Genomic DNA, 26,184 nt, shown 5'->3' with positions numbered 1-26,184 from the left:
TCCCGACCCACAAAACAACTTGAGGTCATGAATGATGCAGATCATGGAGGTTTCCAGGGATCCTTTCCCTTTTTGCAGCATTATAATGAAAACCAGAAAATTATACAACATAAAATAACTGGCACTTTAATAAAAATAAATGAAAGCAATGTCTGCAAAGATAAACGGAGAAGGTCTCTTGGTGACGGCGTGACAAAGATGTAGATGTTCTTGATTAAATATTACATTTGGATACATTTATCCCTCACATGAGTCTTGAGATTCTTCTTTACAAAACAAATGATGGGCTGATATATATACCTAAACAAGATTTACTGGACAAGAATGTCCCAAGCTGAAATACATCTGCCAGAGACACCAGAGGCATCCCTATCTTCAGATATGAAGATCTGTCCACTTTTAGGATCAGACCTTAATTTATGTGATTAAAGAGTAACAGAATGCCAGTGGGAAGATGCGTTGTACCAACAGCAACCTCTATCCATGTAGCCTACTGCCTTATGTAAGGTATTTAAAAAATGCTGATCAATGTCAATAACAACAATAAGCTCCTCAGCCCTGAGAGTTGAGTTCCTTCAGATGCCTCATCTCAGAGTGCATTTGGCACAGAGGAAGGTGGTGGTGATCCATACATGAGCTTCCTTTTGCTCTCTCATGTGAGTGATGCTTTTGCCTGTTCTTTGAGAGCTGCCAGCTTCCAGCTGACTTTAAAACAGGGAGTCTGAGAACATCTCGCAGGTTCTCTCATGTATAAAGCATTGAAAATCTCCACTGCACTCCTCTGCAGCGCTGTTCTCAGAAAATTTTGACAGCAAAGAAAATAGTGGCCAGAAACACAGGGGAAATATTTGAAATTAAAGTGTGATGTGGAGCCTAATTCTCATTCTGAAAACTGATGGTGATAAATAGCCAGAGATCCAAGGACTCTCACTGACACGCTGGGTTGTGGTTGTGCCCTGTCACTGCTGGGAATGGGTCTTTCCTTGGTACAACTCGGGCCATTTATTGGATGACCATCACCCAAAAACATCTCTGCTCATGCAAGTGAGCATGTAATTCTCAAGTATGAGATATGCCATAGAAATCACTGAGGAATTTTGATCAGATGTTGATCAGCTCTAACAAAAGTCTTTGTAAAGATGTGGTAGTTTCAAGGAAATGTCCTTGGATCCCAGGAGGAGTTTTTGATCAAAGAGGTGAGAGGCTGGATTCCCAGCCTGGATGTCCAAGACTGATGTTCAGCATCTGCTCTAGCCCATTATTGGAAGTCGGTTCTGGAATATTTTATGTCCCAGCAAACTACTCTTATCCCTACCCTATTTTCCTTTAGTTTTGAACAACACCTTGAAAAGCCTATTTTCTCTCCAGTACATAAATACACAAGCAACCAAACCAAACCAAACAAAAAACAACCACAGCAAACTACCAAACTTCTACACCTTACAATTTTTCACTGAATAGAATTGTTATTTCCTGCTGAAGCCTGCTGTGGATAGTTGCACTCTGTAACTTGTTCTTTATTGCCCTTCATAGCAAAACAATGTCTCAAACATTGTTCAAAAAATAATTCAAAAATATTTATCTAAGAAGGAATTAAGGAAGTGTATTCATTCAGTGTTTATTCACAGCTGCATGTAGTTTAGACGTCTGTTCTTATATCAACTGTTGATAAAAAGAAGGAAATTTCAAATACAAAATGGAATTTTAAAATAAGTAAGTAAATAAATAAATAAATAAAGACAAAAGTTACAATGACTTGAGCAGGCTACTTATTGCCTTGGAAAACAAAGTTACCCCCTGCCAGGGCATGCTGCCACACGGCAGTGACTTTACATGCAGGGGTCCAAGAGCAGTGTTGGGTTCCTGTCACTGCATGCAGGGTAGGAGTGCAAAATATATCTGCCTGGCCCCTAGCTGAGATCAGTGGTAGCTGCAGCTGGAATGAGATGCTGTGTGAAACTGAAAATGTAGTATTTGGAGAAACCATTCATTTGATCACTAGGGTATAGTATAAATAATTGATTTCAGTATTTCTGCTCCCTGGAGAATTTCCTATTGTAAGTCATTTTTTATGGTTTAATAATTATCTAGGAAGGAAGTGCCTTGATTAGAACCACTGATGATGAGGGGTTTAACTAAGTGTCTAGTCCAGCAGAGCAGGACCTATAGACGAGGCAGATATCCCCAGGTATCCCTCTCACCCAGCTTTTTCAAGATGTAAAGAGACTGAGACAACATCTCTGACATATCCCACATGGTCACCTAACACACAACTCACACGTACACATTTTCTTTCTTTTGGGTGAAATAGGAATTTCTGAAATGACACGGCAACAACAGGGTTTACTACCCACTATGTCATGGGTTGGTTATTCAAACTGGGTAGGAGTTCATGACAAATATTTTTTTCTGAAGGCCCAAACAACCCAGGTGTTCACAGGCTGCATTAGCATGTATTTCTCAAAAGGTGCTCTTTAGTTTCAGCATAACATAGGCAGCATCTGAATCAGCTGCTAATGACCTGAAGTTCTTTGTAGGTTAAAATCAACATTCAGCAGAGACCCATAAATTAACAGTGTGTGTTCCTCATTGCCCTGGGGTTACACACACTAATGAAATTCTTTTTCTTAAAAACAAAAATTAAAACAAAAAAAAGATTTAAGACCACATTGACGTTGTTGGTTATTTTCTTTTTGTCAGAATTTATACACTGAAGCATATGAAATAATTGAATGTAAAGTCGCGTTTCTCTACCAGGACACTTTTGTTTTTGAAAAGCTCAGTTACGTTTTGGTAAAAGTGGTATGACTTCCACTTCTGCTGTCCTGCATGGGCCAAAGTGTGGCCCACAGCAGTGATTCAGAGGGAGGATGAGTTTCTTAAGGAACTTTGCTTGTTACAGATATGAGTTAGCAGCTCTCAGGTGTGATAGAATGAAAGAAACAGATTAACATCATGAGTTTATTTGAAATTGGTATATAATCTGCATGCACAACTTTCTTCATTAGAAACGTTGGTGACAGAATGGCGAAGACTGTTCCTCCTGAGCTTTCCTGACTTGTTTGTTCCCAACATCTACAACCACCTGTTATTTACAGTATCACTTTTTATTCTAGCTACAATTTTGCATAAATAAACTGCAAAGATGAAATGCCATTCTCCATTTACTCAGTTTCCTAACTGCACACATGCTTCCAGTACTGCCCAGGCACTCACCCTTTTGGCTGGCTCTCAAACTCTTCTGCCCACTGCTCCTGTGCATCCTCTGTGGAGAGGTCCACGTCTCGGGTTGTGGCAAAATTAAACTCGCTGCCTTCTGTCCCATGGAAGTAGATGGAGTTTCCATCTGACTGGCAGCTGTGCTGTAGACAAAAGGAGCACACAGGAGGTGATGTTACATCAGGTGACAAGGGCAGCCGTCCTGCTCACATACCTCCACAGCTTGGAGCAAGCTGCTCATTATCTAATAACTCACCAATGCCTGAAATGAAATAGACATTAAAAAATCGACTGCCATCTTTTCTCTTTCTTGGCCTCCCCCAATGGTGATTGCATCCTAATCTTCCCAACAAATGCACTTCAGACCATTGAGAAACTATGTTTGTATAGAAAAGATATGTACTATACCTTTGGGTATTTATTTCTGTTTTAAAGCATTGCCATTATGTCTGCCTTGGACCACTAATCACAAGTGTGTGTACAAATAACTTTAGTAGCACTATTGCTATGGATGTTTTGTCAGCATAAGAGTTTCATGCTGTGAAACACATGTCAGACTTCATGCCTGAATTTTTGCCAGTGGAGGTGTTTGCAGGTGAAATTACTCTGCACTTCCATACAACAAACTTGAGCCTTGACACGTATGAGTGAAAAGGCTATTTGCTATAATTTAATGCAAATAGCATAGCAAATAACTTGGTAGGCAGATTGTTCTTGTAATACATAAATTGCAGGCTGCTGAGGCTTCCCCGAAACACAACACGTCTGCTTTTCATATTACATTTCTGCATATACCACCTCAGCAGCAAGAAATGAAGCCCCACATCTGCCCAAACTGCTCTGACCACCACAATGTTCCAGGTGCAGCCACCTGGGAGAAGCTGCCAGTGAAGAGCATGTTGGGGTGACAAGGCGGGAGGTGAGCAAGGTTGCTCATGGCTGTGGCCAGGCCCAGAGACAGCTATGGGGGTGGCAGGGCTGGGAACTGGAGGTGGAACCACCAAGATCACCCCCATACCAATGCAGAAAACACCAGTTTTCCAACCTCCTCCTTGGGTTCTTTCCTTTCAAATTGAAAACCATATAGAGCATTTAAACTGGTTATATTGTACATAGATTACAATACAGATTGTCTTTGATAGACTTTTGTCCTGCTGTACATCTGATAAAATGGTAAGAGTCTCCAAAATTGTGTGGCTGAAAGAGATACTTGGAAGCTGCTGAAGATCTACCTGGCCTTTACACAGAGATCCCAGTACTTTGTTAAGTTGTTCATATTAAAATAAATACTGATAAAAGTAATAATTAGCTCAAACACTTCTTTGGGACATCTTGGCCACATTTAAAGTGAAAGCTGAAATAAAAAGTGACTAATTAGAATAATTCTCCATTCTTGCCACATTTCGACATCTGAAAAAGAGATACAAGAATACCAAATTGCATTGACCTTTTCAGTATCATCTATGCAGTCTGCTCTTGTCTCTGAACCCTTTCAGAATTCGCCAAGGGAAAGTGTGATGATCAGCTCATCTGCATTTAAAAAAGACTTGGTAGTGCCAAGTAATTTAATACTTAAATTTTTAACAAAAAGAAGGATGTGGCAAGAAATAAAAACCTTCCCAGTACAGCTTTGTCTATGTGATTGTAAGAGTGAAGTATGAAATAATACATTACGTCATAGCTTATACCTCTTCTTTCATTTTTCAATGTAAAAAAAAAATAAAAAATTAAAATTCTTTTGTTGATGATTTTCAGGTATAGCTGCCTATAACTTAGCAATTAAATTTATGTTTAGGAATGTAATATGTAACTTCATTTTCTGAGGTGTCTGCACCTTATTGGAAACAAAACTGTGTACTTGAAATCTGATTTTAGTATAGAGACTTTCTGGTCTTCACCTGTATGACAACAGCTCCGTGTTCATTAACTCTGACTAAAGAACACTTAAAGAAATAACATACTATAAAAATGTAAAGACTGTTTCATCTTCTAAAATAAACAAATTTCTCCTAAAGTGTTTTTCTTCTAAAAAAAGGTCAAAGCAATACTAAGATTCTGCAATATTGAGAAGTTATTCCAGAAATTATATAGATTTTGTCACAATTCTTCCTACTCTAAGTTCACACAATGCACCACAAATGCAGCTGCTGCCACCGAAAAGGCAGAATAATTTATTACACATAAAAATATTTTATAACTAGCAAAAATCAATTCAACAGTTTTATATTTTACCTCTGTTTGAAAAACTGTGTATGATGCAGTTATTTATACCTGACTGAGAAATGGCTTTTGTTCTCTGATTTTATACTTCATGTTCACAGGTAGCGCTAACATCATAATTCTAAGAATAATTTTCCTCCTTGGTTTTCAGAATATTCTTCATTTGCTGAACAGATATGAAATAGCCTTTATCTGTCAATCAATCTACCACCAAAATCCTATTATCCGCAGGCAGTCAAGTAAATACACTAGAAATAAATATTCAGGCTAAAACTTCTGATAACTCAAATTTATATTTAACCCTTCATCTCTTAATAAACAAATAGACAAATAGATCCTATCAAGCTAGCTATTACAATTGCATACAAGCTTTGGGAAATCCTTTATAAGTCGTACTTATTTCTCAGGTGCAAAGTTACAGATAAGTGTATACTGGATAGTGTGGCAAGTCATTAGTAATCTCTTGCTGATGAAAGCCACCTATTAAAATACAAAAAACAGATACAGCAACAGATACAGTCCTGCTATCATTTCATGTATGTATGTCCTTCTGCTGCCTGACAGAATATTTACTGAAGTATGTCTGGTAGGGTTTCCATTTAGGTTGTCAAGATAAACAAATAGGCAGCTTGGCAAAAGGGCAAATATGTAATTATTTATACAGTGGTGTGATATCAACGTTTTATGAAAGATCAAAAGGATATGGAAACATCACTTATTTCATTAGTTCTATAATACTACCTTTATGTTTTATATGAAGCTACATGATATCTATGAATATGTATTTTATGCTTACTTTATGTGTTAATGAACCACACAACATATGGCTCAAATCAAACTCTGGTTATGTTAGCTTTGAATCTCATGTGAAACAGCTCTGCAGAAGAAAAGTTCAAACTGGGGTTTAACTGCTTTTATTATTCTACGTGTCTATGAAAAACAGTAATAGATACTTTCAAAGGGAGTAAAAAGATGCTCAAAACACAGGTATGGCTTTAAAAATTCTGAGATAGGGACATTTTCTTTTAGCCCCAGTACCACCATTTGGGACCCGAGAGACCTGCCTATGGGAGAAGCAGGAGCAGATCAGCCCCCCTGTGCTTGAGCTGGGGTTCCTCTGCTCGTGATTTCATCCTCTTCCACCTGTCAAATCTGCCTGACTTGTATAATCCCCCCTGCCTCCTCTTCACACTTAGCTTCTTGCTTTCATATTTTCTTTCCCATTTTCCAAGCACTTGCTCTCTGTTGCTTCTTTTACTGCTTTTTTTTTTTTTTTTTTTCATCCAGTGGGTTGCAGAGGGGTGAACAACCTCAAAGAGCACTCTGCCAGATCTTTCAGGGGCAAAGGAAGGTCCATAAGAGTTGGTCCCTTACCCCCAACCACCTTGTCAGTCTTGTTCAACATCCAAGAGGCTGCTGACTGTGTTGGATTATTTTGTGGTTTTGCAACAGGGCTTGAACAGATTAGGGACTGAATCAAAACCATCAGACTCATTTTCTCTTGGGTTCAACCCAGGATTTGAATCCAAGCCTTTAGAAATGAAGAACTTAAGTACAATTTACATTCTGTGCTGCCTCTTTCCCAAATTAAAGACTTTACACTTGCAGTGGTAGTCTATAGGCTCTTCAGTTTGTAAGGACTGAATTTTACAGGTCTCTATTTTCTTGTCATTCTAAAGTGATAAAAAATCTGGAATGAACATTTACTTTCTTTTGAAACTAACAGGATTAAGTTCTTCTTAAACTGGAGACACTGCAGATCTGTTTATGCAGATGTAGAGTTTTCTCTCATGAGTTTAAGATTCAATTTGTTCTCTTTTTCATTTTTGTTTACATTTAAATGATTTTTAAGATAAGAACAAATTATGTTGCTGACTAAAACATTGTAACTAAAAAGGCCAAATGACAGCAACTTGTGGGATATTTTTCTCCTTGTTACCATGGAAGCATCAGTTGAAGGTCCAGTAGAACAGCAGAGTTTAATTTTGTATTTAATGGGGTATTACAAGCATGTGAAACATTTCATGTGTCCTTGCACACATTACAACACAAAGTTAACTAATTTGTGAGGAAAAATTAATTTAGAGAATAAACCCTTTGACAAATCTGATAACCTTCATTAAACAAAGTTTTCTCCCAAATCACCTACATAATAGAGCATAAAATACTTGCACACACCCGAACGTACATACTTCACAACATTTTCCTATTGTTTGCAACAAGAGCAGGACTGTAAGCCTGCCATAGGTAAACTGTTGTATTCCTAAATAAACAACAGCTGCCTGTTGCCAAATGGAAAGAAGCCAAGATCTGTTCAGGGATGGTGGTCATCCCAAAGGAAAAAAAAAAAAATCAGTTTAATTTAATCTGGCATTACCATTACTATTATTCACAAGCTGCAATTGTTAAGCTATTGCTTAGCATGAATAGGACAAAATGAGAATTGGCTGGATACATTCCCATAGCTCAGCATGATTGGATTTGCTTTCAATCTAATATTCACTTTGAATTTTTCTGTGTTTCTGAAGTTTGATTGCTGGATAGTTACAGTGTCACTGCTTCTTAACTGCTTTAGAGGCCCTGCAGTGGCTCATCCTCACCTACCTCTGCTGTCTCTCATATGCACTGTCCTATGGTTCACTTTTCCTTGACTGTTGTTACCTGCCCCTATACCTGCTGTTGAGATGACCAGACTTGCGTGCCCTTGTCTATTCTGCTCATTTCTCCTGGCAAATTCCCCACCAGGTTATTTTCTTCAGGCACTTTCCTCAACAAACCTTGCCACTGAAGACTGCACTGCTTACCAGGATAAGCACTCTCCCTTCTTGCACATTTTTTTTTAATTTCCCCATCTTCCCAGCCTCAGCTCATCTCTTCCTTTATAAATGGATGGTGATTTTTCTTGGGATGCAGGCTTTCTTCTTGTTTTGTGTCTGAAGAGGCAACAGTAGTATACTTCCTGCTCAGGGCTCCTCGCTGCTACAGTGATACCACTCCTACAAGAAATACTTTTTCCTGATGAAATTGATGTTTTTTCCCATACTAGGTTAACAGATTTCATTTAGGATTTGCTCTGCTGCAGGTAAATTGATCTATTAAATCAATCCCTTATACCACAGCAGTTTTATTATACAGTACCATGCTGTACCCCATGGGAAAGCAGTGTGGAGCAGCCATGCCTGAAAAAGAACACACATTTGCTTTCAGAATGGATTTTGCCATCAGTTTGCCTAGCAAATATTAGTCCAGATAGAGAAGGCATTCCACTAAAATGAAATAATCAAATTAACTATGAATATCTCCAGTCTGTGAATACAGTTCTTAGTCAACATTTCCATGAGAACCACCAAGTTGGATTAATTAAGGTGAACTTTCCATTGTATGGTATGAGTGCATTAGCTAGTAATTTGAAGATACAGATGGGAGACAGTGACACATGGTTTCAAGCCCAAACTTTGGGTCAAAATCTGAATTTCACACTCTTTATCCTACTCTGTACTCCTTACATATTACATCTTCTACCTTCAGCTTTCATTCTGTTTTGGTAGTTGCTCTCAGTTGCTTGCCTGTTGATCATCTGAGATACAGAAGGGTTTTAATTAGCACTGCTGAAAACTATTGGGTTTCTGACAGCAGAAGTAGGGAAGTTGGATTTGGTGAAGCAGGTGCTTTCCAACTGGATCTATGTTTTCTTGAATAAATATAGACTAATTTTCAGTAGCATCTAAATGGTTTAAGGGACCTGAGTAAGATCTGGGATCCTACATCATGTTGGCATGTCTGATAAATCTCCATGTTTTTAAAGACTTGCATGAGAGCTCCACAGAAGTAGACATCTGCTGTGCTCGGTGTGACCTGTTGGCTGGAGGAGACCCCTGGAGATCTCCAGTTCACTCTGCCATGTGAATTAGCACAAGCAAATTTTGCAGGAGACATAGCTGGGAACACAGCCCTGAAGATTTTTAGAAACTCAAAAGACAAAGCTTGGGAATGTAACCAGAAGCACTGAAGTTCATCAAACCCAGCTTCTGTCACAGTTGTTCAAGTCAAACTTGTGAATCAAAAAATACCTCCTGGCTTTATGGTATGGAAGTTCTCTACTTGGAGAGCAGAACAGGGGGAAACTGAATGATACAACTGTGCCTTTCAGAGAAGCATCAACAGGAAACATCAGTGTGAAACTCCTTGCTGTAACAGATTTTTGGCTGAGGTACTGCATACAGTCTTCCATAGCTTTGTCCCCATGTTCCCACGAAAATGTTGCTCACCTCTGTGCCTTCAAAGTACTTACAGCCATCTTTACCATCATTTAATTGGGCTTTTATCAGAGACAAACACTGATGCACCTCTTCATATTATCTCTCCTGGGCCTAATGGCCCCGATGATTCTTTCAGACAGCTGTAGCCTTACAATTTATTTTTTGGCGACATTTCTTGCATTGGAATGAATGTGTTGGGCATTTGGGCAGTGCCAGCTTGCAAAGGGCTGGTGGCAGATGGAAAGAAATCTGCCCAGTATGCCTTCACCTCTACACGAGCAGAGAGCCATCAATTTCCCCCATTAAGGAGTTGTCACGCAGCCCACCCAGCTGGAGGAGCATCTCCGATAGCCAGGCTGGTTGGCGAATGCTATTCAAATACAAAACACAGTTTAAAAGGAAACAAAAATATCGTTTGTCGGCAAATTGAAAATGCATGGCTTTGACCGCAGCCAACTTTTTAATGACTGTAATATTTTAAGTGATTATTTTTGCCACTTCAGATTGCTCCTCAGAGAGGAGAGGTTTTTTTAATTAAAATCTAGGCAATGCAAACAGATGAGATATGAGAAGCAGAGGAACAAGAAATAAGATGAAGAAAATTAATTAAAGCAGCATTGTCAATGGAGCCATAAATTAGATATTGTGTCTTTCTGGGAATGGGTCATGCAGGTTCTCAAGTTTTTAGATTTTGGCATGAGAGCAGGTACTGGGATAGATGAAGTCTTGATAAAATTATGCCCTGTATATGGTTTCTTAGCTAGTGAAGGTAAAATGGCAGAACTTCAGACAGATTCTAAATTCTAAATTCTGTGGATTTGGCTACTAAGGCTTCTGGCCTGAAGTCCATTCTTCAACCAAAGGAAAAAATACAATGTGATTAAAAGTTTCCCATGAGATAAACAAGGCTTTAATCTTTCCCACAGGCTATGTTTTTAGACCATTTAACATAGGCTACAGAACCAAAATCTTGGCTGTGCAAGCAGGCCAGGTGCAAAGAGGGTTATAGTGCACCTTCCTTTTTCAAAAAAAAACAATGGGATGACACTTGTTCTGTGATGTAGTAACAAACAGTCTATAAAGTGTGCTTTCACTCATCATTTCCGATTATAGACTGTTATCCAAAGGCTGGTGCTCAAAACATTTACTTGTTTATGAGTGACTGGTATATGTTTCTTAACTTTCTGGGACACTTCATAATGTTTGTACAACATCGGTCATTGTGTTGATGACTGATTTCCTTAATGAGTCATTTAACTGGTTTGTACTGAAATATTCCTTTTTATTATTGGGAACTGTTGATATTTCTAGGACTCAGCAGTGAGCTTGATACAACCTCACCTGTTTTTCTGAAAGTAATGACATGTATCAACAGCACTGTACAATCAGAGAGAGAAAGAGTCCAAAGTCATTTCTACTCTTTGGCATCTAATGGGTCAATTTACATTGCTTTTATTAATGTGCATCTTACAGTGACCTGCAAAGACAAAATTCTTTCTTTCTAGGAGGCAGGAAACACCCCTGGTGTTTTGACGCTAGCTCAGCTCTAACCCTGGCTCCCTGCCACCCCCACCACACTTCCGAGCCACAGGGAACTGGCATGGAGAGAAGTGCAGGCTCAGCATCGCTGCCCAACAGCTATGCTCAGCTGCCTGAACAACACACAGCACCACCGTCAACAACCTACCAGTTCCAATGAACTCCAGGCCCTTGTATCTAAGCACCATTGTTTTAATTAAAAGTGCGATTGTCAAACAACAACAAAATCAAACAAACAAAAAACTACACACACACATACACAAAAAAAAAAAAAAAAAAAGAAAAAAAAAAGCAAGAACAATTCCACATGTGGGCTACATCCAGTCTTATGGGTAGAGGGCCCACGTTCTTGTTAAAGGGAGCTGGTTGACAGGTTTTGTGCACCCTGCTCTGCTGTCGTTGCCTCCCCTCCCCTCTCACACTCCTCCTTCCACCCACAGAGAAGGACGAAAGGCTTTGAGCTGAGGTGCAGCAGGAAGCCAGCTCATCTCTTCCCAGGAAGATGTGCTGGATAAAGGCTCCTGTGAGGCAAAGCAGCTGGCTAGAAAGCTGGGTTTGGCCCACAGACCAAAATCTGCCTTGATATATCTTACTCAAAACCAAAGTAGCCTTTTCAGGAGCACCTACGTCCATGTATCTTTGCCCAATATAGGCTCACAGCAATTTCCATCTGCCATTTTCACACTGGCATAGCTAGAGAATCACCTTTCCTTCTTCAAACAAGTATATTTCATCTGATTCACACAATGGGTACCTCAACCCCTTTTTAACATGACTTTAAACACCCCCCCCCCAAAAAAAAAAAAAAAGAAAAAAAAATTCATCTCAAGCAATTAAAACCAACAAAGATATATATGGGATATTAGAATATTTGTTTTGAAAGACCATCCAATGCCATTCCTATTAATTAACAGAGTATTCAGAGATTTGGAAATCTGCTCTGGAACTGGGGGTGTGGAATAGCTTAATCAGCCTTTCTTTTTGCCAAACTCTTAGTCCTGCCCATATGTCTCCTCTGCTCAGTCACACTCAACAACGCATGTCCGGGAAGGACTCAACAGATTGAGGATGTGTATAGCCCCGATGTGCTCAGGGTGTGGTGAAAGGTCGTGGAGTTTTACAGACATGTTTTCTCAGTGAGTGTTGAGTTCTCCCACTCTCTTCTTAGGCAGTTTTCTCTTCCACTAAACTAGATTGTGTTTCTGTGAGATTAAAATGAACTGAATTACAATGACCTGTTACTTAGTTATCACAAGTAGGCATGATTGTATAGTACTAATCTATTGAAAAGCAAGGCCACACAGCTATTTCACAATTAACAAAACAGGGACTGTGCTAACTTGGAGATTATCTCAGAACACACTTGAAATCCACTTGAGGAACATTAAAAAATAAAAATAGAAAAAAAAAAGAAGATGAATTTACTTTTAATAAAACTGTTTTTCTCCTTTATTTGGACAACAAATTGATAGCTCTGCCACTAGTCCCTACACCCCCTGTAAAGTGGAAGAAAGATTTGTGAGATGGTACTGCATCAGTCCTAAAAAAAATCTATCTATACATACATACATGTATACCATCCTGTGAATACATAGGAGCAAAAGTAATGGGAAACTCATACAGACAATTTCTGTTTTGCCTTCACAGGAAGTACTTTAATATTGTGTGTGGTGGAAATAAGTAGTGTTTCAGGAAATACCAGAGACTGATGACACTGTCTTTCACCTGTTTCTTTCCTCATTCTTTTTTTACTGTTGTCCCAGAATTGGTAAAATGACCAGATGGACCCTCAGCCAGCAGCAGAAGAGCAACTGCAGCTACTGACTGAGACAGCAATTCTGTACCTTGACCCTTCTCAAAAGTGGTGAGTGTCACTAGTTAACACATCATGACCAAATACATCACCACTGTATTGCCTGTGGCTATCTACAATGCTTTTCCTCAAATGTGGAAAAAATCCAGAAACAGATGTTTTGGTCTCAATGTTATTCTTATGTAACCAAAACCACTGCAGAGACTTGAACTTGGTTGGCTCCCTTCTCAACCTCAACTTTTGAGCTTGTGCATCCAAACTTACACAAGGACAATCAGAAATAAATAAATAAATAAATAAATAAAAATTTGCAGAATCTGTATTTCAAAAGACAACAGTAACTTCTGGTCAGGTCTACAGGACACGTGAAGAGTCCACTGAAAGATGAGATCACTCTTCTGTTCTTCTGTTCAAGAAGCATTACTGAAAAAAAAAGATTACATCTTTTCCCCAGATTAGCTATGGAGTGTTGAGGTCCTCAGACCTTCAACAGCACTCAGAGCACAGCACTGCTTCATGTGTTTCAGCATCCTCAACCACCAGTGTAATATCCTAACCATGCTTGATTGCAACACCACAGTCACACTCAGAGCTGTCACTGGAGATATTGAAATGCAGTCAGGAATTTATCCTGTTCAACACCCTTCCTTACAGTTCAACTCAGATAAATACGTTCCAGTGGATCCAATTAATCTCCTAAGGGTTGCTTGGCCTTGCTAAACAGCATCTTTCTTGTCTTTTGCTATCTCCTTTGGAACTGAAACACACAAATTCAGTGGCTTATCTCTCAGCTTGCTTCCTGTCTCAGTAGCCAGTTCCAGCTGCGTCTGCAATCAGCCATGTGAGTAACAACGGCTCCTGAGCGCAGCAAGAAACACAATAAAATTCCTGGTCCAGGCTCAAGCAGACTGGGAGAGGAGGAGAAACCGCTTCCCAGGCTGGGTACAGCAAGTTCCTACAGGCACTTACTGAGGAGACACTGTCTGATTCCACCAAAGTGAACACATCAGTGAATAATTACTATTAATGCTTGCGCCATCCTCTCCAGTGACTGAATTTGCCACAGAACCTAACCCAGGACACACATAACAGCCTTCATGGTATCATTTTTTGTTCATTTGAATGCCTTTTTACTTTATTAATCTAAGCTGCTATGAATTCGAGCAGTTTTACCAGCAGAGCTCCTAGAATTGCAGTGTTCACTATTTATTTTAGTAGATCTCAAGTTCTACCAAAGTAGAATTCCTGCAGAAAAAAAAAATAAAATACTTTCCTTGTAACTTGATAAGCATTCAACATGAGCATGTACCAGATATAACAAGCAATTCTCAAAGCCACCTCCTGGGCAACTACTGGGAAAGAACCAGCTGAAACACATCCTCCGCATTGCTCCACCACCTGAGCAATGCCTGCTGGGATAGTCCAGAAGTAAATACCTGGAGAAAGACTATTTTACTCCTTTTTCTATCAGAAATAAGTATGTATGATTTCCTCTTCTTTCAGTTCTGGCTGCCAGCTGGATGAGCTACAATACACCACAGGGTACCACTGTCCTTCCACCTGAGAAATATGCAAGTATCAACCATTCTCTGTGATGAAAGGTGGTGAGCAAGAGAGGATGAATACAGAAAATAACCCCAATAAAAGGGATAAATTTAGAAATAATCTTTTTTGGTGTTTCTATTTTTTTTTTTTCCTTAATACTTCATTCCCTTGGTCCTATGAAATTACTTTATGGCACAATTTTGGAAAGGAACTGATGCCCCACAGTTTTGCATATACCAGTTAAAATTGATTTAAACAACAAATAACATCCAGACATGTGACTGTTAACATTGTCAAGGAAACCCCTAAAGAAAAGCATAGAAGGGAGTGAGTGAAGAAGTTAACATCAACTTATAGAAAGATTTTAAGGACAATTTATCTGAAATACTAATTGACAGAAGGCAGGAGGAGATGAATTTAAACTTGTATGGCACAAACAGGCTTGGATATCAGAGAAAGATCTCATCAGAGTGAAACAGAGTAACATATAGCAGAAGACTAGGTATAGGAACTGATTTAGAAAACACTTAGATGAGCAAGTATAGTAACACAGTATAGTAATGAAATCTGTTGATCCCATAATAAAAATATAAACAGAAATTTAAAATTACTTTACATAATTTCTGAGCAAAAATCAGGATAATTAAGCAAATCTTATATACTCAAGAAACAAAAGGACTTGCAGGAAAAAGCAAACTAGATTAGGTTCCATGCAAGCTATCCCTATGGCATTATCAGGGTTTCTCTAACTTTGTTTTGAATGCCAATGCCTTCAATGGCAGAGAAATCTCCTAAAACCTTCTCACAGTTTCCATTAACTTGAGAAGCTTGAGAGCAATACTGGGAATCCTGTGAAGACGTCCCACCTATTGCTGCATCATCTTGCACTGGTTAAGTCATTTAGCTACTGTGAAATGCTGCTTGCAACACACATGATTGATGTGGTTCTAGCAATCATGGGTTACGCTTAAAATGTGGGGTAATGTCATTAGCACAATGTACAAAATTTCTCTAAATTTCTCTAAAATTTCTATTTATATGAAAAAGTATGTTTGTGATGAACTGAGATTAGAGCTATCCTAAAAATTTGAAAGAAAACATTCTTGCTAAGTTTTATATGCTGTTTTATATAATGTTCTAATCCTGAAAATCAAAATAAAATAAAATAAAATATTATTGACACTATAATGCTACTGAATCTGATGTAAATCTTGACATAATTTATGGTTTTTATTTTTTACATGACATGAAATTCACATTTCAAAATCTGTTGATATTATATTTGGCAATATTTTCCTGAAAATTTGAGGAAAACTGCAGCAAAAAAAATTAATAATGAAATCCGAGCATGGGAGTGTTCTGGTAGCAAGCCAGATACACTATTTTTTGAAATAACTACAGGGTCCCCAGGAGAATAAGAGCCCTGTGTTGCACACAGGCTTAACCCAGTCTGGCTACACCACAGCCTTGCATGTAGCCTTAACATGGTACAATTGGCTACATAGCCAAATGTCATCTGGGAACAGATAGATGCAGTTATTTCTAGAACAGAAGACAACCTCGGAGGAATGGCAGGTTTGTGAATCCTCATTCATATCCCACACAAGGTTTGAGCTTGAAAGGGATTTCAGTCTAGAATATCTAACTGTTCTCTGCATTCAAGTCCCTCACCTTTCAAGTAACAACACTTGTGTATTGACACTGAATTGGCTCAGTTTAAATAAAAAAAAAATATATATATATAATAAAAAAATCAAAATAAAACAAATAAAAAGAGGTTTACTTGCTAACATTTAGATGATGTTTGTGCATGTTTCAGAAGGAGCAAATGGTCTTGGGCTTGGTCTGCTGGGAAGACACAATTGCACCTATGGCACATTAATCCTTGCTTTGCTTTCATACCTTCTCATGGGTAGAATGGATTTTGAAATTCAGAGATAAGACTGATGTCAAAAGATCATAGAAAATTGTTATTAAATATGCAGGACATTATTTGGTTCTAAAATTTCATATAAAAACATCATTGTAGTTTAAATGGTCTTACTGAAGTAAAAAAGTCAGTATACAGGTACTATGAGTAGATTAGTGATAGTATTTAGTTCTGAAAAGATTAACTTGAGGCCATTCATATCAGGATCTGTGAAAAAAAGCTGTGGCCATGACCAATGGCTTAGTGCCCTCAGAATGTGACACCTGTTTCCTGTGGCATTGTCAGAACCATTATCAGCTTCATAAATGAATGGCGACAACAAAACCACCCTTTCTTTCTGAATGAAAAATAGAAAGAAAACAGAAAGTGATCTGCGGCTCAAGTTCTGTCTGTCTGGAAACACACACACACACACACACAAAAAAAAAAGAATGCAATTGATTTTGACATTTAAAACAACTCTGCATTTGAAGGAACTTTTTCCAAAGAGAAAGGTCCCCATAGTGTTTTTTTTTTTCCTAAGGAAGTATGATCCTTCTAGACCTCATGCATCATAGCAGGCTCTTACAGAGAGAGAAACTTTTAAGGAGCAGCCACTACCTGATCAAGAAAGGTGATATTCACAGTCAGAAAATGGGGAAAAGCATAGCTTTTAATGGTGGCTTAAGATGAAGCAAGCATCAGTACCAAAAAAACACCAAGTTAATCAAACTGGTAGAATTTAAACTCTCTGAACATCTGTTTAACATCTTTGTTGGTGACATGGGCAGTGAGATCGAGTGCACCCCCACCAAGTCTGCCGATGACACCAAGCTGTGTGGTGCATCCAACATGCAGGAGGGAAGGGATGCCACCCAGAGGGACCTGGGCAGGCCTGAGAAGTGGGCCTGTGCTATCTCATGAGGTTCAACAAGGCCAAGGGCAAGGTCCTGCAGCTGGGCGGGGGCAATCCCAAGCACAAACACAGTCTGGGTGGAGAATGGATTGAGAGCAGCCCTGAGGAGAAGGCCCTGGGGGTGCTGGTGGATGAGAAGCTCAACATGAACCAGCAATGTGTGCTTGCAGCTCAGAAAGCCAACCATGTCCTGGGCTGCATCAACAGAAACGTGGGCAGCAGGGTGGGGGAAGTGATTGTCCCGCTCTACTCTGCCCTCATGAGACCCCACCTGGAGCCTGTGTTCAGCTCTGGGGCCTTCAGAGGGTCCCAGAAGAAGGACATGGATGAACTAGAATGAGTCTAGAGGAAGGCCATGAGGATGATCAGAGGGCTGGAGCACCTCTCCTCTGAAGAGAGTCTGAATGAGTTGGGGTTGTTCAGCCTGGAGAAGAGAAACTTCCAAGGAGGCTTCTCAGTGGCCTTCCAGTACCTAAAGGGGGCCTACAGGAAAGCTGAGGAGGGACTCTTTGTTAGGGGATTAGTGATAGGAGAAGTGGGAATGGCTTAAAATTAAAAGAGGGCAGATTTAGATTAGATATTTGGAAGAAATTCTTTACTCTGAGGGTGGTGAAGCCCTGGCACAGGCTGCCCAGAGAAGCTGTGGATGCCCCATCCCTGGAGGTGTTCAAGGCCAGGCTGGATGGGGCTTTGGGCAACCTCGTCTGGTGGAAGGTGTCCCTGCCCATGGCAGGGGGTTGGAACTAGGTGATTTTTAAAGTCTCCTCCAATCCAAACCCTTCTGTGATTCACAATATCTAACTGAGAGACTTGAAATTGTTCCAAAAACATCGAACCATTTTGCTAAAAGGAAGCTGTTTTCCATTTTCTGTTGTATGATCTTTGACATGACAGTAGTTGCAAACTGTCATCTTATTTTGGTAGTGGCAGAAAGGTTGCATTGTTTTAAAAAGCCCCAGTGGGACACAGAAGAGGCAGAAACAGAGCAACAAAGAACTTAGTTCTGCAAACAGATGGCATGGCCTAAACATTCTTATATGTGCAGTTTGGTTATATGTTACAGTCTTCTTCTACATACAATAATAATAATATCATTATATCATTAAAAATATTAAAATACCAAACTGACCTTCACGGTTGCCCCAGGAAAGAAAAGCCAGTTGCCAGTATCCACAGGATCAAGATTATCTTCTAGTACAACTTTTCTGTGAGCAGCATTTATGATCAGTATGTTGTCCAATGCCCAACAGGCTTCATACACTTCACCAGCATGAACATAATCCTGTTTCCACTGAAAATGGATGTTTTCCCCTTTAGCATCTTCAGGAAGGTACAAGATGTGGATGATTGTGCTGACATTGGAAGGCGCACTGAAAAACAATGATATTGAATTAGACCAAGTTTAAGCCATGACCAAGAACAGTTTTCCCTCATTTAACTCATTTGCCAGGTGTGACACAGTTATGCTGACATCTCTTGTATGTTGTTAGATCTTCTATGGCTATTAGAAAAATATCTGCCCCAAGGCAGAGTCTCACTGTGCTTGGCAGTGCCCAAACAAAGGCAGCCCTGCTGCAAAGAACTTTCAAGCTAGGATGGTGAAGAACAGATCAATGCAGAGCCTGGAGAGCAGGAGCACACAGCACAGCAGCATTCATACTTGATACTGGTCACAGCTCCTAGGTGACTGGCCATTGTCAGGTATTTTGCAAGTATGGCCAAAGGAAATTTGAAGGAAGCATTTTATGAAAGCAAATCTCCCCCAGACATAATTTTTGCATAAGCTATCACCAAAAGAAACTCCCAGCTTCTGGTGTTACAGTCTCTCACCAAGTGGGATGGAACAGACTGACTGGAAGGAAAAGCTGGGAATTTTCTCTGACCAACCTGTCCTTCTGATCCCACACCCCTGCTGGCAGGCTGTGGGTGGGGAGGGACAAGTTTTCTTTCTTTTGGCATGCTGCTTCCAAAACAATACACAAGAAACAACACAGTTGGCATCTCTCTTGCTCTTGCCTCCATGAGTGGGAAATGTGGGGAGGAGAGACAGACCTGGATTGTTGGCAGTGACCAGGGCCTGGAGCTCTGCTTCCCAAAGTTGTCCTCAGAGCTGTGAAGACTGAAGGTCATCCTGAGCACTGTGTGGGTGTCTTTACTTTGCCACTGCCAGTGAAAGGACTAAGCTCTGTGTGTGCAAGGAAAGGATGCTGAGAATTGTTATTTTAACTTTATTTTGCATCCAGCAAGGGAATCAGCTACATCAGGTTGTGAGGAGGTACAAAGCTGGGGTTTGCATCATGTCAAATCCACAACCTTGCCTCTACCCTGGTGGTGATGCCTCCGTGGATTATTAATTTGTGTGCCTTAATTCAGAATTAATCCAGAACTTTTAGGGAAAAAAGGCACCAAGAACTTGTTCACATAGGACAAAACTGAGGGACTACTCTTTGTCAAAAAAAAATCAATAGAGTGCATGAAATGCTGAAAAGAAACTGTGTGTGGTCCATATTCACACCCAGAACAAATTACCTTGCACTTACAAAACATTATGTTTTTTGCCCTCCACTGCAATGCCACTCTGAAACATTATCCTCAGTTCTCCCTGAGCCCTGGGGATGGTTCACATCCAGCACCTGCCTTGTCCAAGAGACATCCTTCCCCTCCCTCTGAAATTGCACTAACATGACATGCACCAACACACCAGCATACCACCATGGTGCCTTTCCTGCCCTCCCGTCACATCCCTGTTCTCCCATTCCCTGGAGCTGCATGCAGTGCAGAGAAAGCCACTGAAGCACAGTCACATAAATACTGTAACTCATACAAGACCACAGGAGAAATTAGCATCCTTTCATAATTCATCCTCCTCTCTGCTTTGCATGACATTGCTCTATTGACCTATTTTCTCCTGCCTGTTCCTGCAGTCATGATTAAAACAACACAGATCAAACTGTATGTTCATTAACTTCACATATTTTGGGTTTCAAAGGTTTACGCTTGTGCCATCACAACTCTTAAATTTCCTGGTTGCAGAGCTATGAGGGTAGCTGGACTGATCTTATGAACTAGGTGTATAATTTTGTATCAATGTGGGGAAAGATGGTCTGTGGTTACTTTGAGGTAACTCCACTGGCTGCAGTGAAGATGTACGTGTCTCAGTTTATATTTTTGTGAGATAAGAATTATTGTCATTTGTTTCACTGAAATTGTTCATAACGCGTATCTTTTTCAAAGAAGTCATAATCACACCCAGAAGAAGCAGGAGCATAAACTACTGAAACCCACTGCCTTGCAGCCAGACCTTTGCTTGCTTGTCAGAAATTAAATAGTTCTTTACCCTGCAAATTGTCTCAATTGTCTGAAAATGGACTCAGGCAGATCACCTGTGTGGCACAGGAAGGCAGACTGAGACACAATGAGGATGCTAAATATAAATAAAGTTTTTTCTTTTCCCGTTTTACTTTTATAACTATATATAAATGCAACTGCACAAAATACCTTTCTCAATACTAATTAATAAAATATTACATGTTTCTAAGAAAGTAGAGTGATCTGCATTATTGATTCTCTATGTAAAGGTATATATTTCACAAGAAAATATTTTAAACATTCTTCTCATTCATAATCCTTTGTGCTTTTGTGTAAACCAGTTTGCTAAAAAACAAGGCATATTTCACCACGATCTGGTTATTATAAGTGTATTGGAAGCCAAATGTTCACATAAAACCATAAACTATTTTTATGGAACATTTTATCCTGCTAAAGCAGAAACCTGCAACACTATAAATTACTGTTCTTTCTGAGATTAAAAGCAGTGCAAAAATGCAAAAGCAGTGAAGGTTTTGGTTTGGAACGAAGCAATCATGAGGAGAGCACAAACAGGCCTTATTTCCTGGTGTTTGGTGGAGAGCACCAGTTGAGAAAAGTCTCTGTGACTATGATAAAGTGCTTTATTTTATTTTATTTTATTTTATTTTATTTTATTTTATTTTATTTTATTTTATTTTATTTTATTTTATTTTATTTTATTTTATTTTATTTTATTTTACTTTAATCGACTTCCATTTCACTCTTGAAGATGTCACTGTGTTCACTAACTTTTGATTTAACAATGTTTTGGCAATTTAACATTCTTTCCATACTTGATACAAAACACACTGAAATTCTTTACTGTGAGGGTGGTGAGGCACTAGAACAGGTTGCCCAGAGAAGCTGTGGATGCTCCATCCCTGGATGCATTCAAGGCCATGTTGGATAGGGCTTTGGGCAACCTGTTTTTTTGGGTGACATCCCTGACCCTAGCATGGGTGTTGGAACTGGGTGATCTTCAATGATCACCCAGTTGTAAGTGATCCTTACAATCCAAACCATTCTATGATTCTGTGATTCTATGCCAAAAGCGATGGCAGTTCTGCAATTAGCATTAGTGGCCATAATTTCAGCCCTCAGCTTTTAATGTGCCTAAACAAGTGAGAACTAGAAAGCTAGCAATCAAAAAGTTTTAAAAGACCAAGGCTTAAACAACACCTGCTCAGCCAGAAAGCATGAAAATGATTAAAAAGCTGTAACAAACCTAATTTTTTCCAGCTGAGTCCAATCCGCAGAACTATTCTTACTGTAGGACACTGTGATGCTGGGATCTGAGTAGCTAAAGCGGCATGAACCTGATCCTGTGAAAAGCAATGAAATTAGAAGCGTTACGACACATTGAAGCAATAAATGATCCTCCAATAACAACCATTGCTGACTGTGCCTTTGTCACATCATCGCTTCTCTGTAATTTTAAAGTGCTTTGATTGATGATGAAATTTCCTGGGATCTGTTGCTGCAGGTAAACACGAAATAATGCATGCTTTATGAGTCAGAAATAAAGTAGAAATGATAAATCACAGCAGTGCCATGTAATCTCTGCAAATTTCCCAAGGGAAGACAAATAAATTGCTTAACACCCCCTACTGCAGGGAAAAAAGACACCATATAATGTTTAAACAAAACCTTGTTATTAGAGTATAATCCACAGAGCAGTATTTATAGGGAAAACAGTAAAAGAGTGTTTTAATATTATTACATAGGAAAAAAAATAAACAGAAATAAAAATACTGTAAATGATAGGAAAATATATACAGGATTACTTGAACTGAATATGCTCTAGGAATTTAAAAGAACAAAGACATTACAAAATTAGTTACTTTAAGGATGCCCAAAGAGAATTAAATGAAGATATCATCCCATATACTCACTAGAGCCTATAATTAATAATAAACATTGGATGTTGATCTGGGAATCTCAGAACACTTTACAAAAATGAACTAATTAAGTCTTATGGCACCCCTGCAAGGTAGGGTAATATATTTACTTTTGATTTGTAAAAGGGTGCCTCTGGGTGTTGTCACAAAGCATAAGCTTAACAATTAATAAAGGGGACAGTCAAAATAATAAAAACTGGGATTGAAAAATTTGACCTCCCAAATGTGATAAACAAACTGAGTGATAATTAAATACACTAAAAATACTATTTTTGTTCTCAAACATCAAGTAATTCATCCCTCTCAGAAAATTTAACACCCAATGAAACAGATAAATCCAAATGCACGTTCCAAAGATCAACATTTCTACTTGATAGACAGGCTGAAATGTGAGACTCAAAGATCAGCAGATAGCAGCTACCTCCATATTTAAAAAAAGCTTCTCAATTAAACAGCATCTCTGATTGCATCAGGATACTGCTGAGTGAGTACCACAGCTTCCCTTACAGTAGGGGTATGTATTATGTGTGGTATGAGTAGCGTGTTATGTTTCTGTGTGCTTCAGATATGTTCAGTTGCAATGAAAATCATGCTTATATGGGTATATAAATACACATTAAAAATATAATGTATAGATAATATATTTTATAAAAAATTAAATATAAATTATATGAAATAGAAACATACACACATTTCTATTTATATATACAAATGTGGAAATTGCTGAACATAAAATTTTGCAGCTTGGGCTACTTATTGTTGTAATGAAATCAATGGCCTGATTAAAAAGGCGTTGACCGCTTGTACAAGGGACCAGCCTACACATTTGAATAGGAACATATGTCATGATGTACACTGCCTGCAGCCCCCGCTCCCCCGAGGCAGCTCCCATTCACAGCTCTCGGCTCGACAGCAGCCACACAACTGTTTTTTCTGCTCTGCAGAATACACCACAAACAGAGGGGAAAACGCCCAAAAGATGGGATGAAATCCTATCTCTGTAATTTTGACTGATGCACTAACTAACATCCTGGAAATGACCCACAAAGTTAATTTCTTGTATCTTTTTCTTGTCTTAAACTGTAAATATAGAAGCAGATCCTTCCGTATCCACTCTTTACAGCTGTGTGGGGGTAAGTTCAGCTGCTTTGATACGTACTCTGCTGTAACGAGGCACAGAATAATTAATATTGCAAAAGCAGCAGGACTTTGAATTACCAAACATGTACCCAAAATGACTACAAAGCAACTCTCTGGGTATAATTTACTGACAAGGTACTTTATTTCTCTCATATTAAAACCAAATGATGTCAGAAAAAGCCTTTGTATTTCATATTTGCCCATCTGCTGAGATGGTCTACTTCGCTGAGTGGCATCTGCTGTCAGCTCCTACTTGTGGTTTTTAGGAGTTCCAAACTTTAATCACACTCATTTATTTTATTACAGGGGAATTTGGTTCAAAACCAATGAACTTCAGCTGGTTTAACCACTTTGGCTGACAAGAGGCTGTGAGGCAAAGCAGCAACATACTGACTTTTCTGTCATACAAAAACTAAAGGAGCATAAACAGGAAAAATAACCTGTTAATAATGTGCCATTTCAGTTATTGTTTCCATCAACTCTTGGTATGGTACTCCTAAACAAAGCCAAGTCACAATGTCCTGCCAAAAAGGTGGAGAAGGCCACATTTGCTGACTATACCATAAAGACAATAAAAACCCAAGCATTTCCAGTCAGTACAATATATGAAGGATGTCATCTCTTAAATCTCCATCAGACTATGCAACAAAGATAAATCATTTCTTGTAAGAAAAAGAACCAGTGAAAAAGGGCTTCACAAGGCAGATGCGGTGTTTCTCTTGTGTTATTGGAAAGAGAGCAGTGGAGACAGAAAGAAAAGAGGGGAGACAAGTGCTGGTTTCTATTATTATTTTATTGGGACCTGTTTTATTAAGACTAAAATTGGTTTGCAAATGTCATCAAGGTCGAAGTAAGCAGCAGTTACTGACTGTGATGACAAATGCGTTCTTATCAGTGTTTAAAGTCCTTTTTTTAAAAAAATGTATATTCTTCACTCAAAATCAAAAGGTAGCAAAATATTTATCATTTAAGTATCTAATTCTGCAAAACTTTAATGGACAATAAAATAATAATAATTAAAAAAAAAACAATCACCCATCTGAAAAAATGCCAGCATGATTTAGGCATTATTCTTTGCCATTAGAACATTTAAAAAAATATATATTTTTTTAAATATACAAGAAGTACAAGGATCTGGTGTTTGCTTCTTTTGAAAAACCAATATTCTTCCTAGATTATATTAATAGTTTCTTCCCAAGAACAGGGAGAAAGGTGAACATAAAACTGTTCTCCAGAACTAGATTTATTGAGATGTTATTGAAAGCCAGTGTCTTTCAATATAATTTTCAATGTGTCAGTATTCTCAATATTTTTTTCAATATTGTTATTACTTAATGCTATTCCTATTACACCATATTACTATTATATTGGTAATCTGAAACTAGAATTATTTAAAATATTTTGTGGAAATCTGCAGTTCGGATGTTTGCCTCTGCCTTGACTAACAAAGCCATCCTCTGATTTTGTGAGGAAATAGATGATCAGAATTCAAGTAGTAACAGAGCAGAAGCTGAAGGCAAATTCCCCCAGGAGAGGTGTCCTTCACACTGCTTCTAGAGATGGTAATAAATGTTGTGCCAGCTCTAAGCAGAGCCATGTGGTTAGGATGTTACACTGTAAATCTTCATACCTGCCCATCTTCCAAAGAAAAAAATGTACAAGATGACATAAAACCTTTTGAATGAGCCTAGAATATGGTTGTTTCAAGCCAAGAAAGCCCAGGTTTTGAATTAGCCATGAAAACAGGTAAGAAAACATATAGAATGTTTGCCATTAAGAACTCTATATTAGTAAATTACTGCATTAGAACAAAATGCTGTTCTTTTCTTAAACCAAATACATCACAGCAAATCTGATGCCCTGATATAGTTACTGTCAGTTAGTACAACTTTCTAAAAGTTACCAATATGCTTTCAAAATTAAGGCATGTGTATTTGCAAATTATTCAGTATGTATATGCAAGCAGTTCCTTGGGTTGCAGGAAGTAAGATAAATTCTTCCTTTGAAATGTTTTTATTCTTTTTCATAGGCTGCTAGCTGAAGTTCACAGATTTCTAAAAATTTTGAAAAAATGCTCAAGAAGAGACAACCTTCATGGATATTTTTTCAAATGATATATTTGAAGCTCAGACAATAATTTTTTGTCTGCTATGGAAAACTATGAATAGTAAAACAGCTTCTGTTATAAAACCCAGCTATCTTCATATATTGAATATTCTGAAACACTAATTTATTTGGTCCACACTTCACATGCTTGGATTTTGCCCCAAGGCAAAGCTGAATAAAATAAAATTTGCTCAAAGTTGAATCCAGACAAAAACTCTCATACAGGATGATTTTGACTGGCAGTCTGTGAATGCTGAGTAACTCCTTCCTGC

General features: G+C 38.6%; 1 protein-coding gene across 2 annotated transcripts in view; it reads right to left on the bottom strand.

Annotated features, from left to right (window-relative positions):
• RELN (reelin) overlaps window positions 1-26,184 on the bottom strand; it is a 288,077-nt gene that overhangs the window by 107,853 nt on the left and 154,040 nt on the right. For both annotated transcript variants that reach the window (XM_084506953.1, XM_084506952.1), the window contains exons 9-11: window positions 21,994-22,090; window positions 18,550-18,790; window positions 3,217-3,362 (exon numbers count right to left, since the gene is read on the bottom strand). In XM_084506953.1, coding sequence (XP_084363079.1) covers window positions 3,217-3,362; window positions 18,550-18,790; window positions 21,994-22,090 — 484 coding nt within the window. The remainder of the gene's footprint in view (window positions 1-3,216; window positions 3,363-18,549; window positions 18,791-21,993; window positions 22,091-26,184) is intronic.

This window comes from Aythya ferina, assembly GCF_964211825.1.
Source record: "Aythya ferina genome assembly, chromosome: 1".
Classification (NCBI taxonomy): Eukaryota; Metazoa; Chordata; class Aves; order Anseriformes; family Anatidae; genus Aythya; species Aythya ferina.
This window is presented reverse-complemented; position numbering and strand designations above follow the sequence as displayed.